This window comes from Carassius carassius, chromosome 39 (genome assembly GCF_963082965.1).
Source record: "Carassius carassius chromosome 39, fCarCar2.1, whole genome shotgun sequence".
In the NCBI taxonomy this organism is placed as follows: domain Eukaryota; kingdom Metazoa; phylum Chordata; class Actinopteri; order Cypriniformes; family Cyprinidae; genus Carassius; species Carassius carassius.
Genome location: NC_081793.1, coordinates 29,262,652 through 29,280,151, shown reverse-complemented (window position 1 = coordinate 29,280,151; position 17,500 = coordinate 29,262,652). Strand labels below are relative to the sequence as shown.

Genomic DNA, 17,500 nt, shown 5'->3' with positions numbered 1-17,500 from the left:
TTCCTTTCTTTTCTTTCTGTTGTGTGTCCATTGCTCCACAGCTCATAGACATGGAGAAATGGGTACGTGGACTCACACACACACACACAGACACACACACACCCACACTCACTCAGACATACACACACACACACACACACACACACAATCACGCGCACACACACACACACACACACACACACACACACAGACACACACACACCCACACTCACTCAGACATACACACACACACAATCACGCGCACACACACACACACACACACATAAACACACACAGTCACGCACACATACACACACACAATCAAGCACATATTCACACACACACACACACACACACACACACACACACACACACACAATCACGCAGACACACACACACACTCACACACACTCATCTGCTGCATGTGTGTCATGCTCCTGATCTGAGATCAGCATGTTCCTCATATCTAACAGCGCAGGATCCAAACATTCAGTGCTTATAATGACTCATAACTTCACATAATCTTTTGTTCATTTTGGTTCTGCCTTCATTAAAGGGTCAGATCAGACTGAGCTGAGAATCAAACCCATGTGATGTTCAGTCTTCTGTGATTCAGCAGAATGTTCACGCTGCTCGTTTCATGCTCGGTTTGAAGATTGTGAGTCAAGAGGGTGATTCTCATGTTCACATGATCGTCCTTCAACACTGCAGACATGATGCTCTTCCTCACTTCCTCACTCCACTACAAACATCTAAACATTCCTCAATCAAGATACAGCTACCAGAGATGTACAGTGATTTCAGATAACACCTTAGTAAATGTACTTTATCTTGATTGAAGAGTGTTAGATATTCCAGAAATTATCTCACTTTCTTGCATCACACATTCTTGTTCATTTAGATTTGTTTTTGAGAATTACATTTTTATTTTCTGAGTAGCCCAAGCAGTCCTATTGGATGATCTGTACTGATCTGAGGTCAGTCTGATCGCTGATCTCTGTCCTCTGCATGTCTGAGCTCATCAGGAGCCACATGTCTGCAAACAGGAAGAGATCATGTGACTGACAGCACTGCACAGTATACACTGAACACTGACTCTTCTCAACAGTGAGCCAAACACTGTGCAGTATGTGTCGCTACATTAGTCATGACCTCATCAGTGAGTGGGTCCAGTTACCTGCAGATAAGAACATCAGTTTAAAAACATTAATAAATCAAATCAGTCAGGAAAATCAATCACACTGGAAATGGAAGGTCAAATCCAGCACATTGCATTGTGGGATACATTATGTGATGATGTAGATGCATCCAGTGCACAGAGTACATGCTGCAGATTGATGATCACATCCTGAGCTCTAGATTCTGATCTCATCTGGATTTCTTGTGTGATTAACAATGTCTTTCTTCCTCTTATGGGCCACAGAAATTCATGATGAAGGTAGGAGTCCATGTGAGTGTGTGTCTGTGTCGTTGTTGTGCGTCCAGCAGTGATGTGATGTAGTGTAATGTAATGTAGCTAATTCCAGTGAGACGAGAGCAAGCGCTGGAGTGAGTGTAATGAGAAAATAAAGGTCCTGTTCTTCCTGTCCTGAAGCATTACTGCAGCCATTACCTGACCCACACACACACACACTCAGCCTTAAGGGAGTCATTAACACACAAACAAAAACACACACACACTCGGCCTGGAACATCAGGCTCACGATGGAAAAACACTCGAACTCATTTAGACTCGTCTGAGATATCTTCATTCTTCATGTTCGTTTATGGCGTATACATTGCTATTTGTTTGTCCATTTATATGCATATCGATTGTTTTGAAACAGATGTTTTACTGAAAATAGCAGGGTAATAAATATTTCAATAGAAAGGGTTTTAAAATGAAACAAGTTATATATTATATGATTTTAAAATATTAGATATACTCTTAAATGTATAAAACAATCATTTAAATACATTTTTAAAGTACCCTTAATACAAAAATAAATATTTATTATAAATAAATATTTTTTAAATATCCCACACACACGCGCACGTGCATGTTTTATACATAGAAACATTTTAATGTATATGACTTTTTTATATCTTATATATTTTAAATATGCTTTATGTAAATTTGATGTTATAATTAAACATATATTTGTGTGTATTTAGGGTGGTATGTGATTTAGCTGTGAATGTGAGGCTGATAAGTGTCGTATTCACCATGAGTGTGTGTGTGTGTGTTTCAGACGGCGCAGGGCGGAGGTCACCGGACGCTGCTCTACGGTCACGCGGTCTTACTGAGACACTCCTACAGCGGGATGGTGTGTGTTCCTCTGACGACTCGTCACGTCTGAGTGTGTGTGTGTGTGTGTGTGTGTGTGAGGTTAATGTGTCGATGTGCTTCTCTCTCTCCAGTATCTGTGCTGTCTGTCTACAGCTCGTTCATCCACAGACAAACTAGCATTTGACGTGGGGCTTCAGGAAGACACGACAGGTGATGTCACTTCCTGTTTACATTCTCTGTTCTCAGGACCATTAGGAGAATTTTTTGAATTGCGACATTATTTTCATTATTCTTATTCTTATTACTGTTATGCAGTATCATTGAGAGACTGTTGTAATAAATTTGAAATATGTTGAATTTTCATGTTAGATTTAGTTATTTTGTTGTGTTTTTGTCATTTTTACTAGTTTTTGGTTGTAAATTATATGATTAATAACTATACTGATCCTGTGTGTCTGTGTGTGTGTGTCCTGTGTGTCTGTGTGTGTGTCCTGTGTGGGTGTGTGTGTGTGTGTGTGTGTGCAGGTGAGGCGTGCTGGTGGACCATCCACCCAGCGTCCAAGCAGAGGTCAGAGGGTGAGAAGGTGCGAGTGGGTGATGACCTCATCCTGGTCAGCGTGTCGTCTGAACGATACCTGGTGAGTTTGAGCAGAATCAGAAGCTGATGGCTGCACTTCAAGAACACGCTGATGAATGTGAGGTCTCTCTGTTCCAGCACTTGTCGTATGGTAACAGCAGTCTGCACGTGGACGCAGCTTTCCAGCAGACGCTCTGGAGCGTGGCTCCCATCTGCTCCGGCAGTGAAGTGGCTCAGGGTGAGTATTTGACACGCTAATGTCACGCTACATTCCACTTCCTGTTTGATTGCTCAGCACTGTGTGTTTCAGGCTTCCTGATTGGTGGAGATGTTCTGCGGCTGCTGCACGGTCACATGGACGAGTGTTTGACCGTCCCGTCAGGAGAACACGGAGAGGAGCAGCGCAGGTCAGGATTCATCTGTTATCTGAACCAGTGGTGTTCACTGATATAAAAGACTAGTTCACACAAAAACATCAAGTCTGTCATCATCCAATCAACCGCACTTTCTCCAAAGCAGTGAATGATCGTGTTTGGTGAACTGCTCCTTTTAGGGTCTGTTTGCTTGATGACGATGATGATAAAACGAGCAGGAACCTTGTGGAATATTCAGGTCTTGAAACTTCTGAAATTCTGAACTCTGTTGTACAGAAACTTCAAATATAGTTGTGTCCAGTTTGGTGAAAGTGGTTGAGAAGCGCTGGTGTGTGTCTGGTTCTCCATCAGGAGCGCTGGCGGTCAGGACTGTGTGGTGAGGTTGATTAAACACTCTTGATGATTGAAGTGTGGAGTGTTTGGTCTCTTTGAGGGTTTGAGTGGGATGTCTTCATCTTCTGAGGTCAACTGCTGTGGCTGGAGGTCGTTGGTGTCCATGTGAAGAGCTGGATAGACATTTGTGCTCATATACGAAGGGCCTTAAAGAGGACAAATCTTGGGAAAAACTGGATCAAATTATATAAATAAAAAAACTGATGACATTTTGACTGACTAAATGAGATGAATACGTGCAGAATATGATCCCTTTAACATCTTACTCCAGTTTCTCCATCTCTCGTGACCCACCCTTGGCTCCCCTGAAGGTAAAGTAGGACGTTCACTTGTTCTTCAGTAGAAACAGAGTCTCTGGGGTCTGGCGATGAGCTTCTGTGAGACAGAATGAGATCTGGTGTGTACTGCTGTAATTACAGAAACACCTGTCCTCTGTGGGACATCAGACACGGATGCTCCTCTCTCTACCGCAAACTATTCAACCCAGAAAACAGATACTTCCTAAAAGTCACACCCTTAAACATTACAAATAAAAAGAAAGCTAAATGTAGTTTGGAGACAACATTCATTGCATTCAGTATGTGTACATTTGATCAGTTTTTGCATTCCCTGGGAATCGAACCCATGACCTTGGCATTGCTCAGGGCATGATTCACTGTTTGATCTGTTTAAATCGTTCGTTAGTATGAGTTTAAGCTCCTTAGCTTCACATATAACGCTGAAGTCTGTTCCTCTTGGGGTTTGAGTTTCTCTTTATCCGTGTTTCTCGTCAGCGGTGGCCTTGAGCGTGTCACGTCTGCTTTTGAATACATGAATTTCAAAGAATGTTTCTCTGTATTCACCATCTCTTCACCATCTCGAACAAGAGATGTTCTTGCACAAGTATTACGCAAGTGTGTGTTGCATTGTGGGATCATGTTTGTGTGTAGTGTGTGTCTTTCTCTTCACTGGTGTGTAAAGCAGTAGTAGTTGAACCAGAAAGGTTCCCAGCGCACATCGTGTTCCAGACGCTGATTAGTTTGAGGTCAGACACAGACGCTGTCTTAATAATCAATGTGTATTTTTCAGTCTGAGCTCTGCTTCTCATCCTTCAGCTGCCCTCAAGAGTCTCACACAGACTGTTACTGTTTTGTTTTGTGCTGCACAGGAAGTGATGTCATTATTGGTCTCAGTTCTTTGCACTACTTCTGCTGTGCCAGTGTCAGAAATTAAGAAACAATTTTTTGATTTTCAAGGATATTTTCTACCTTTCATTTTTTTTTCTAGCCATATACAATTTTGAGTCCATAAAATAAAATACTTTAGTCAAATCATTTAACTGAAATGATAATTAATGCATTACAATAGCAGTGTAGTGTATGGACTGGTGTGTGACAGTGATCTGTGGGTTTGTCTCCTGCAGGACGGTGCATTACGAGGGTGGAGCTGTGTCCATCCACGCCAGATCCCTGTGGAGGCTGGAGACGCTGCGAGTGGCGTGAGTGAAGCAGTGTTTCTCTGTGTGTGCTGCTAATGAGTCCTGATTCACACACTCGAGCTCTTGAGTTCATGAGTGCATCATTATTGAGGTCTGTGCCATAAAACACCTCTCAATGCCACACCGGGGTCAGTCAAATTCACTAGCTCGCGTTTTTATTTCCATTCATTTTTATTATTTACAAAAGTTTGGAGTAGTTAAGATTTGTCGAAGTCTCTTCTGCCGAGGAAGGCTGCATTTATTTGATCCAAATACAGTAAAAATCTTGTGAAATTATTGAAGTTTAAAATAACTGTTTCTGTGTGAATCTGTGTTAAAGTGTAATGTATTTCTGTGATGCTCCGCTGTATTTTCAGCATCATTCCTCCAGTCTTCAGTGTCACATGATCTTCAGAAATCATGAAAATATGATGATTGCAGTTTATTAGTTCTATTTTAAATCCACACATTTAGAAAATGTACATGACATGAAAAGACACTCTTTTCTGATTTAACTCCACATGAGCCTGTAGAGCACTGTGTACTGTGTTTGGACCCTGTGAGGTTCCCATCATGCCGCAGTGCTGATGTCATCAGGTCGGATGCGTTCCTTCTGGTTTGAGCCCTCTGGCAGCGGCCGGGTTTGTGTTCCCATGAAGCCTTTAATTACACACTGCAGGACGTCAGCTCCTAAAATAATAAAATAAGACTAAAAATAATCCAGGACGCTGAAGTCGGAGCGTTCTATCAAAGTGGCATTTTGGGGTTAGGGCCAAATACTGGAACAGGAGCCCAACACAGTTTACTTCTGCTTTTGAATCGTTTCACGTTGAATCTCTGAGCTGCTGTTTGTCATGAAAGCATCATAAGAGTCCGTCAAGTCTTCTGAAGTCAGTGATGCTTACTGTTTGAAAAACCACATGGATTCCTTTAGTACTCTGTGTGCCGCAGTGCATTGTGGGTGAGCTGAAGCCTGTCCTCTGGCTGTGTGCAGGTGGAGCGGCAGTCACATCCGCTGGGGTCAGCCGTTTCGGCTGCGTCATGTGACCACCGGGAAGTATCTCAGCATGATGGAGGATCAAGGGCTGCTGCTAATGGACAAGGAGAAAGCGGACGTCAAATCAACGGCTTTCTGCTTCCGTTCCTCAAAAGTGAGACTGACGCCAGACGAACCTGAAACATCTCAAACACTCGTCATTAGATCAGTTCATCTGCAGATGAGAATCTTAATTCAATTCTGACTCTAACTCAGTTGCTGACTTTGAATTGAACTGGTGTTGAAGCAGCAAACAGGATAAAGCCATGGCCTTATGTGCTTTTAGAATTAAAGAGAGAATAATTGATGACTCTTAATTGTTTTATCAATGTTGACTTAATAATGTTTTTTATGCATCAGTGCTGAAAAATTCTAATTTCTAATAAATAAGGGGAAAAAAATTAATTGTAATAAATAAAATATTAAAAAGGTAACTGCAACTCACAATTTTGAGAAAAAAGATTGCAATCACCTGTTTCAGTAATTTAATAGTTACACAGTTGTTAGCTTCCATAATTGTGTTCATAATTATTCAGCATTTTTAAATGGGTTTATTTTAATGATTTATATTTTGATGAACTACAGTACACTGTGTGAAGCAGTGTTTACCCATGATCCTCTGCTCGTCCTCCTGCAGGAGAAGCTGGACTTTGGTCTGAGGAAGGAGGTGGATGGGATGGGCGTCCCGGACATCAAATACGGCGACTCGGTCTGTTTCATCCAGCACGTGGACACCGGGCTCTGGCTCACGTACCAGTCTGTGGACGCCAAGTGTGCGCGAATGGGTGGAGTTCAGAGGAAGGTGAGCGTCTGACAGGATCTGAGCGTGTGTGTGTGTGTGTGTGTGTGAGTGTGTGAGAGAGTTCAGTGTGATGGATTCATTCATACGTGACGCCCGTGAGCTACTTCTGAGAGAGATTCATTACAGACGTGTCAGTCTCTCACACCCTCTTCATTACCGCTGCAACACACACACACTCGAGTGGATGATAAATATAACGTACAGGTATGTGTGTGTGTTTTAGGCCATAATGCATCATGAGGGTCACATGGATGACGGTTTGACGCTCTCACGATCACAGCACGAGGAGTCACGCACCGCTAGAGTCATTCGCAGCACGGTTTTCCTCTTCAACCGCTTCATCAGGTAACACACACACACACACACACAGATGTTACACTTCCTGCTAATGTTTGATGAGCTGTGATCTTCACGATCACTTCATAAATGAATGATGCAGCTGATCACAGTGACACACACACACACACACACAGTGTGTTTTGTCTGTTAGCGGTCCTGTCCCTCCTCTCTGAGTACAGGGGTCTAGACACTCTGAGTAAGAAGGGGAAGACGTCCAGCCTGGATCTGCCCATCGAGTCGGTCAGTCTGAGTCTTCAGGATCTGATCGGATACTTCCAGCCGCCGGACGAACACCTGGAGCACGAGGACAAACAGAACCGGCTGCGAGCGCTCAAGAGCAGACAGAACCTCTTCCAGGAGGAGGTACGGCTCACTGAAACACCAGACACAGATTCAGAATCAGAGCTGTTCTATAGAAGAAGCACAACTCAAGCCATGGGATTCACAGCACACTGAACAAAACTCTGCTCTAGAATTGACTATGAAACAATTTTCACTCAGAAACTGCTAGTAAATATCACTAATAATTACAAACACATCACACACTGATGGCAAGTAACACACTGCAGTAAGCTTACATTTTTGATATAGAGAAACTGAAGTAGTTTATCCTTAAACCATATTTCAATAATCTTTTGATCTTTATTTTTACAGTTTACAAAGAATCAGATCACACTAGTACTAGTTTACTCCATCATTTCTCATCAGATAATCTGAGCTGCTCCACATTCATTCGTTTTTATTTCTCCTGAACGTTTTTAGAGATGATGTTGATATTTCAGTTGCATGCACATGAGTTCATGTGTGTGTGTGTGTGTGTGTGTGTGTGTAGGGAATGATCAACCTGGTGCTGGAGTGTATCGATCGTCTGCATGTGTACAGCAGTGCGGCTCATTTTGCAGACGTGGCCGGTAAAGAGGCAGGAGAATCCTGGAAGTCCATCCTGAACTCCCTCTATGAGCATCTGGGTAAGATCCATATTCCAGCACTTTCCATCTGCACACATCAATAACTGATGAAATCTGCTGACTGTGGCTCCAGGAGATCCGAGTGCTGCTGTACGAGAGACATACACTGTGTTCACCATCACTCACTAGTGCTTACTGTTTAGCAAAGTGCAATATTAACTCGCACACTTCACATACTGTTTATGTATACTGCATGCAGCTGTGATTCAGTAATAGTTCATCTGTTCCTGAACCTTTGAAGAGCTTCGTTCCTAATGAATCGTATTATTCCCGTCACATGATCATCTGTGTGTCTGTGTAGCTGCTCTGATCAGAGGAAACAGGAAGAATTGTGCTCAGTTTTCCGGCTCTCTGGATTGGCTGATCAGTCGTCTGGAGAGGCTGGAAGCGTCGTCCGGTGTGTAGCATCATTTATTGTGACGAGTGGATCGTTATGATGTGCTGGTGTGATGATGTGTAAGTGTGTGTGTGTGTGTGTGTGTGTGTGTGTGTCCGCAGGGATTCTGGAGGTTCTGCACTGTGTTCTGGTGGAGAGTCCAGAAGCTCTGAACATCATTAAAGAAGGACACATCAAATCCATCATCTCACTGCTGGACAAACACGGACGCAACCACAAGGTGACTAAAGTAGCGCTGCTGTGAGCTGAATAATAATCAGACAGACTCTCTCTTTTGATCACGTGGTGTGTGCAGAAGGGATTCACAGATTCATTTCCCTGTGCTGAAGTTCCAGTGTGGTATATCTATCAATGTCAACTTCTCCTGGTTTACTGTGTTGTGTTTTTTTATCTGTTTGTGTTTAACACTGTCATCTTAACATAGATATTTACTGATTATATGCTGGGCCTAAAATCGAGGCCATGTAACAGTGTCAGTCACCGGTTGGCAGGAACAACTTTTATGAATTATAAAAATTGCAATGAAGTGATGACAACAGCCAGTTTTTAAAGAGATTCACTGTTTCTGACATAAGCGAATAAAATAATCTTTTCCGAAGACAAGATCATCGTGATTAGCTTGTGTGTCAAGAGCGAATCGATTAATAATAATGTGTCTGTGATGTTCAGGTGCTGGACGTCCTGTGTTCTCTGTGTGTGTGTCACGGTGTGGCCGTTCGCTCCAATCAGCACCTGATCTGTGATAACCTGCTGCCTGGCAGAGACCTGCTGCTGCAGACACGACTCGTCAATCACGTCAGCAGGTAGGACAGTGTCCCATCACTTCCTGTCAGCACTTCCTGTCTCCTCACACTCTCTCAGTGCCTCTCTCTGTGTCGCTCGTTCAGCATGAGGCCCAACATCTTCCTGGGTGTGAGTGAAGGCACCGCCCAGTACAGGAAGTGGTATTATGAGCTGATCGTGGACCACGTGGAGCCGTTCGTGACGGCCGAAGCCACTCACCTGCGGGTGGGCTGGGCGTCCACACAGGGCTATGGGCCGTATCCGGGCGGAGGAGAGGGCTGGGGTGGGAACGGTGTCGGGGACGACCTCTACTCATACGGCTTTGATGGACTACACCTGTGGGCAGGTAACAACAGAGAGATTCTTCAGTTCATATCGCTGTGATGCAGTGCTCACGTGTGGCGAGCTATTTAAAGCAATAGATCACTCAAAAAAGGAAATGCACTCAATCTGATGACATCTGAGATGAGTTTGTTTCTTTATCAGATATGTAGAAATGTACCACTGCAGTCCATCAATTCAGGTCTTGAGAAGACAAGAAACAATTAAGAGTCCATCATCCATAATAACACTTCCTCCAGTGAAAAAGTGTTCTGGTCTGATTCAAGAGAGAAATCTGCACAGATCAAGCTTCATTTAAACAGCTCTAAACAAATATGTGTCTGATTTTGATGTAAGAGACTTTTTCACTGGAGGAAGTGTTATTATGGATTATGGTGATCCATTGGTGAGCAACTGATATAATGCTACATTTTTCTAAATAAAAAACAAACTCATCTGCATCTTGCAAGCAGTGGCGCAAAAAGTGGGTATGCGCCATATGCGGCCCATAGGGGCGCCTCACCATGGGGGGCGCCAAAGCGATGGTTAATTATTTTACTAATAAAAAATACAAATGTTTATTAAAAGTTATATATATATATACATTTTAGAGATCTAACAGGCGACGGTGCCCTCATAATATTCCATCATAGAATTTAGACATAGAAAAAGATGGATAAGACAAAAAAGCTCTCGGGGGCTAAAAATAGAAAAAGAAAGAGGGAAAAGGAGATGACATGTCAAGGGATGCGACAGCAGCTAAATAAGTGACTGGTGAAAGGCAACAGGTGGGATTTAAAATGTGACGTCTATGCTCGGAGAATATGTAGCTAAAACTGGAATATGAGCTGTCATTTATTCCGTCATCACCCGGGCGCGCACACAGATGAGACCTAAACAGCACACGTTGATATCTGTGTTTAAACTAAACTAATTTAAGCTTTGTCAGTTTAAACATTTAAGAGGCAGAGGACGCGAGCTCGCGCACGCAGTGAGAAGATTTGTGCATGCGCTCATCTGAAGCGCGCAAACCCGCGCCTCAGAACGCGCGCAAATATAAGCTCTCTCTGAAGTATTGTATTTCAATGGACAAATTCGGACAAAAATTATGTCAAAATGCCGGTCTTGGTAAGTATCCTATTGCAGACATAGCCAGCTGAACGTAGGCCACTGTATCAGTGCATTCTCTTAAAGTGACAGTCTTTATATTAATAGAACAGCAACAACAAAGAAATCACTCACTGCTCTTGATTAAAAAGCTTTTGTAACAGATTGTTCAGTTTCTCCTAATGTTGGCTCGAAAGGCTATAATGGTCAATGGGTTGGTAGTGATGCCCCTCTACTCAGATGTGGAAATCTATGATATCTGAAGTTGTAACTGTAGAAAGATCGAGGAATTGTCGCAATGGTAAATCGCACCTGTTTAAAAAATGGGAGAATATTTGTAAGTGTCAAAAGATTAAACGGTCATAAACAAAAACTGGATAAAATGTAGGTACAATCATATGATGAAATGCTGTGTGTAAATTGTCCACATGTTCATGAATATGTAAATTATTTTCTGTGCTGTGTTTTTGTTTTAATATGTGTTTGTTTGTAATAATTAAAATATTTAATAAAAAGAATATCTAAAAAAAATAAATACAATTTAAAACTTTAATAAAGAACAATCTTTAATTTATAGTCAAATATGCGATGCTGTTTTACATTTGATTACTTTATTAAATTTCTGTACCTAAAAACTAATACTAGACCTCTTTACTCTATTGTATTTATTTTTGCTGTTGCTCATAGTTAGATTTTTTTTAAATTATAGTTTCTCCATAAACATAGCACATACCGAACTGTACCAAAATGTGACTCTTGAACCGAGAAACAAACCGAACTGTGAAAATTTGAACTGTGCCACCCCAATAATAATATATATATATGTATATATGTGTGTGTGTATGTATGTGTGTGTGTGTGTGTGTGTGTGTGTGTGTGTGTGTACATATATACCATAGGCTTACAGTAGCTGTCTGATATACTTTAAAAAAAACATTTATTATTTAAAAGCCCATACATGATGATGTCCGGCTGAATTATTTATTTAGAAGTGGGGGTGGGGTGGGGTGGGGTGGGGTGGGGGGGGCGCCAAAATGTTTTGCTGCATACCCCTCTAACACTGGATAGTTGCGCCCCTGCTTGCAAGGCCTGTTGGGTGGTTAAGGTTATATCAAAACAAAACTCTACAGAATGTCCCCATTTAGAGAGCTGTGTGTGTGTGTGTGTGTGTGTGTGTGTGATCTGATGTGAGATATCTGCTGATGGTAGTGAAGACATCACTCATATAACAGTACATATCAGCAGTTTTAAAGAGCTGTAGGTCCATGTGATCGGAACGCGTGCTGTGATTGGCAGGTTGTGTGGCGCGTTCGGTCAGCTCACCCAATCAGCACGTGCTGCGGGCCGAGGATGTGGTCAGCTGCTGTCTGGATCTCAGCGCTCCCAGCATCTCCTTCCGCATCAATGGCCAGCCGGTCCAGGGAATGTTTGAGAACTTCAACTCAGACGGACTCTTCTTCCCCGTCGTGTCCTTCTCCTCTGGAGTCAAGTGAGTGTCATCACCTCCAGACACGCCCACTGTGACATCAGCCACACCCCCTGTCTGCCATTGGTCAGTCTGACACATAAATCACATGAACTGCTGAGTCAGAACTGATAAAGTCATCATCATCGTATACGGATCATGTGTTATCACCTGTAAACTATAATCTGCTCTGATTGGTGAAAAACTCTCGTCCTCCTCAGAGTGCGCTTCCTGTTGGGTGGTCGTCATGGAGAGTTCAAGTTCCTGCCTCCATCTGGTTATGCTCCATGTTTTGAGGCTGTTTTACCGCGAGAGAAGCTGCGTGTGGAGCACAGTCAAGAATACAAACATGATCATGGGAGAACACGTGACCTCCTGGGACCCACAGTCAAACTGTCACAGGCAGCCTTCACGCCAACACCGGTGGACACCAGTCAGGTACATCTACCTGTACACACACCTGAACACACACCAGTCAGGTACATCTACCTGTACACACACCTGAACACACACCAGTCAGGTTCACACACCTGTACACACACCTGAACACACACCAGTACACACACCAGTCAGGTACACACACCAGTACACACACCAGTCAGGTACACACACCTGTACACACACCAGTCAGGTACACACTCCTGAACACACACCTGTACACACACCTGTACACACACACACACACCTGTACACACACCAGTCAGGTACATCTACCTGTACACACACCTGAACACACACCTGTACACACACCTGAACACACACCAGTACACACACCAGTCAGGTACACACACCTGTACACACACCAGTCAGGTACACACACCTGTACAGTCACCAGTCAGGTACACACACCTGTACACACACCTGTACACACACCAGTCAGGTACACACACCTGTACACACACCTAAACACACACCTGTACACACACCAGTCAGGTACACACACCTGTACACACACCTGAACACACACCTGTACACACACCAGTCTGGTACACACACCTGAACACACACCTGTACACACACCAGTCAGGTACACACACCTGTACACACACCAGTCAGGTACACACACCTGTACACACACCAGTCAGGTACACACACCTGTACACACACCTGTACACACACCAGTCAGGTACACACACCTAAACACACACCTGTACACACACCAGTCAGGTACACACTCCTGTACACACACCTGAACACACACCTGTACATACACCTGAACACACACCTGTACACACACCTAAACACACACCTGTACACACACCAGTCAGGTACACACTCCTGTACACACACCTGAACACACACCTGTACACACACCTGAACACACACCTGTACACACACCAGTCAGGTACACACACCTGTACACACACCTGAACTCACACCTGTACACACACCAGTCAGGTACACACACCTGTACACACACCAGTCAGGTACACACACCTGAACACACACCTGTACTCACACCAGTCAGGTACACACACCTGTACACACACCAGTCAGGTACACACACCTGAACACACACCTGTACACACACCAGTCAAGTACACACACCTGAACACACACCTGTACACACACCAGTCAGGTACACACACCTGAACACACACCTGTACACACACCTGTACACACACACACACACACACCTGTACACACACCTGAACACACACCTGTACACACACCAGTCAGGTACACACACCTGTACACACACCTGAACACACACCTGTACACACACCAGTCAGGTACACACACCTGTACACACACCTGTACACACACCAGTCAGGTACACACTCCTGTACACACACCTGAACACACACCTGTACACACACCAGTCAGGTACACACACCTGTACACTAACCAATTGTTTGATGAGTTTGTTAATGAATAGGTTCAGACGTGACGATCACTTGTGTGTGTGTGTGTGTGTGTGTGTGTGTGAACATGTGTCTGGTGTGTAGATCGTGTTGCCTCCACATCTTGAGCGGATCCGCGAGAAGCTGGCAGAAAACATCCATGAGCTGTGGGTGATGAACAAGATTGAGCTGGGATGGACCTACGGAGCGGTACGTCAGACACTCATCATGTGTTCATGTCCTCTCTGCAGGATTGAAGCGTTTCCTCTCAATCACAGATACATTTTACACTTTTCTGATAGAATTAATTAATAGCTTTTCATCAACTCACAAACCCCAGTCCAGCAGAAACAGCAAGAGAAAAGTCAGCTGACACTAGATGAATGGTTTTAAGTCATGTCACATGATAAAAAAATCCTAAAAGTTCAATTATTGTGAATGCAGTTAACATGTGATTGATTGTTCTCACATTATCATTTAATGTTCCTCATTAATTCCCTATCAAAACTTTAAAATGAAGTTTAAACTGTATTTTTTGTTGAATATGTCTATGGTGGAAAGCTCCTGGTCTGCATGCACTCATACGTAGTCTGCTATGAATTCCTGCATTTTCTAACACAAACATGGTTCCCTTGATTCATGATGCAGGTGAGGGATGATAATAAACGGCAGCATCCGTGTCTGGTGGAGTTCTCCAGACTTCCTGAACAAGAGCGCAGCTACAACCTACAGATGTCTCAGGAGACACTCAAGTTAGTTTCATCTGATGTGTTAATCGGTTTGATATCTTACTTTACTCGTAATGATATTACATCTGGTGTAATAATTGAAGACCTTGTTTTTGTATTGACTTGTGAATGTGTTTCATGTTCGTTGGATGGTTAGCACATAACTATGTGAAAAGGCACATGCTGCTGAAATCATGATGTAGTGAGTCAGATTGATCGGTGCTGTTCACCATTAGATCATCACTGATGAATCAGAGTCAGTAGAGTCAGTAACACACATTGTCTTTAAGATGAATCATATTTGTTCTGGAGACTCATTGACTGTCATTAGAGTCTGTCTCTATCAGCACTCCTCTTTTCTGTCGTCTTCTTTCTTTTGTGTTTCAGAAGCGTTCTAATGACTTTAATTAGTCGTGTGGTGTGTGTGTGAGTCCCTGTGGTGCACTCATGTCATAATGAGGTGTAGGTGTGTGATTGTGCAGGAGTCACACTGGACTGCGTCTGACTGAACGAGGTTACGCTGTGACTGATGTTTGTTTGTGAGCGTCACTCCTGTCATCTGACAACTGACACAGTCCTGCACACAAATAAACATCTCATTAAATCACATACCACCTTGATTACTGTTGTCTAGGTCATAGTGTCGTTTTGATGATGAAGGATGAATACAGACTTCATCAACAGCAGAAGATGTGACACGTTTATTTTACTCTCAGAACTATACATGATTTTATGGTTAGTTGCATTTATAGTTTTAAGCATTGATTTCACTGCTGTGTGCGACGCATCACATCTAGGAACTGTTTTTGGTTGAGACTCACTGATGTAAATCCCAGTTTTCCCATCATGCCGTGGTCTATGTGTGCTGCAGGACTCTTCTGGCGTTGGGCTGTCATGTTGGAGTGGCGGATGAACGAGCCGCTGAGAAAGTCAAAAATCTGAAGCTTTCAGCGAAGTGAGTGTGTCAATCATTAGTCATGATAACACTAACATATTTATGTGTCTGGATTTATGTTGTGTTTGGGACAGTGGTGTGGCAGCTAGTTATGCTAAGCTCTATATATCTCACTCATCCAGTAAACATCACACTGGTTAACTAGGTCTAACCAGCGTCATCTAAACAGAATCTCTGTCCCACATCTGAGTTTCCTGCGTGTCTGTTACGTGTTGATATCATGTGTTTAGTAAGTGTTAGCTGCTGGTCAGTTAGCGTGTGTTCTCCTGTCAGATACGAGCTGTCCAGCGGGTATAAACCAGCCCCAATGGACCTCAGCCACATCAAACTGGCGTCTACCCAGGAGGCCATGGTGGACAAGCTGGCAGAGAACGCTCACAACGTCTGGGCACGAGACCGCATACGACAGGGCTGGACCTACGGCGTCCAGCAGGTCAGTGTGTGTGTACTGTACTTACAGATTTCAGGTTTGAAGGATTTCATTCACTGGAATATCAAAAATACACATCAACACGTATATTTCATATATGAACTGGTTTTACAGTGAAGTTACAGTAGAAGTAACTACAGTGTGATATAAACAGACTGATACTGAGAAATGAGACTGGACTCATCTGAACGGTCAGAGACGGACACTTAAACACACATGTCTCCTCACACTCATTGTCTCTGTGTCTCTGCAGGACATCAAGAACAAAAGAAACCCTCGTCTGGTTCCTTACGTTCTTCTGGACGAGAGAACCAAGAAATCTAACAAGGACAGTCTGCGGGAAGCTGTACGGACGCTGCTGGGATACGGATACAACCTGGAGGCCCCGGATCAAGACCACGGTACCTGGAGGCTAGCCTTAACTATTAAAAAGTGAAAGTGACGTGACATTCAGCCAAGTATGGTGACCCATACTCAGAATTCGTGCTCTGCATTTAACCCATCCGAAGTGCACACACACAGAGCAGTGAACACACACACACACTGTGAACACACACCCAGAGCAGTGGGAAGCCATTTATGCTGCGGCGCCCGGGGAGCAGTTGGGGGTTCGATGCCTTGCTCAAGGGCACCTAAGTCGTGGTATTGAAGGTGGAGAGAGAACTGTACATGCACTCCCCCCACCCACAATTCCTGCCGGCCCGGGACTCGAACTCACAACCTTTCGATTGGGAGTCCGACTCTCTAACCATTAGGCCAAGACTTCACCAAAAATTAAATATTGAAAAAACTTTTTTTCAGTTAGTTATCATGGCAACATTTCTCATTTTCATTTAGTGTAAGTTAAAGTGCTAAAAATATATTAAAAACTATATAATAGTGTTTTAAAAATAATAATAATAGACAAAAACACTAGATTAAAAAAATTGTAAATGAAAACAGAAAATATTGAACAAAACAAGCTAAAAAAAACTATATCAATGATACAAAAATAACATTTGATGAGCCCAATTTTGTGTCGAAACAGTAAAACATTTAAATCAAGAGCTTGTCTCTTACTTATTGAAATAGCCCGCAGTGTTTCACTTGCTTTCACAGCCTGACAATAAACACAAAATACACTGTCTGAATCACTTCCTGTCTCATATACAGTGCAGTATGTGTCAGAAGTGATTAACTGATTTAACGTCAGTGCCTGTTACAGTGTATGTTCACTTCAGGTTCTAGAAAGCGTTTGATTGGACGGCGGCTCTGAAGTGCAGCATGATGTCATCAGA

General features: G+C 43.2%; 1 protein-coding gene across 3 annotated transcripts in view; it reads left to right on the top strand.

Annotated features, from left to right (window-relative positions):
• The window catches only part of ryr2a (ryanodine receptor 2a (cardiac)), a 105,996-nt gene that overhangs the window by 27,056 nt on the left and 61,440 nt on the right, over positions 1-17,500 (top strand). For 2 of the 3 annotated variants that reach the window (XM_059531499.1, XM_059531498.1), the window contains exons 5-28: positions 42-62; positions 1,403-1,417; positions 2,211-2,285; positions 2,380-2,458; positions 2,774-2,886; positions 2,964-3,063; positions 3,136-3,232; positions 4,995-5,069; positions 6,043-6,199; positions 6,722-6,886; positions 7,110-7,231; positions 7,405-7,588; positions 8,058-8,193; positions 8,495-8,590; positions 8,692-8,810; positions 9,260-9,393; positions 9,478-9,719; positions 12,098-12,290; positions 12,488-12,704; positions 14,216-14,320; positions 14,759-14,862; positions 15,710-15,793; positions 16,067-16,226; positions 16,477-16,624. In XM_059531499.1, the coding sequence (XP_059387482.1) occupies positions 42-62; positions 1,403-1,417; positions 2,211-2,285; positions 2,380-2,458; positions 2,774-2,886; positions 2,964-3,063; positions 3,136-3,232; positions 4,995-5,069; positions 6,043-6,199; positions 6,722-6,886; positions 7,110-7,231; positions 7,405-7,588; positions 8,058-8,193; positions 8,495-8,590; positions 8,692-8,810; positions 9,260-9,393; positions 9,478-9,719; positions 12,098-12,290; positions 12,488-12,704; positions 14,216-14,320; positions 14,759-14,862; positions 15,710-15,793; positions 16,067-16,226; positions 16,477-16,624 (2,941 nt within the window). The remainder of the gene's footprint in view (positions 1-41; positions 63-1,402; positions 1,418-2,210; positions 2,286-2,379; positions 2,459-2,773; positions 2,887-2,963; positions 3,064-3,135; positions 3,233-4,994; positions 5,070-6,042; positions 6,200-6,721; positions 6,887-7,109; positions 7,232-7,404; positions 7,589-8,057; positions 8,194-8,494; positions 8,591-8,691; positions 8,811-9,259; positions 9,394-9,477; positions 9,720-12,097; positions 12,291-12,487; positions 12,705-14,215; positions 14,321-14,758; positions 14,863-15,709; positions 15,794-16,066; positions 16,227-16,476; positions 16,625-17,500) is intronic. The other variant, XM_059531500.1, reaches the window with a different exon arrangement.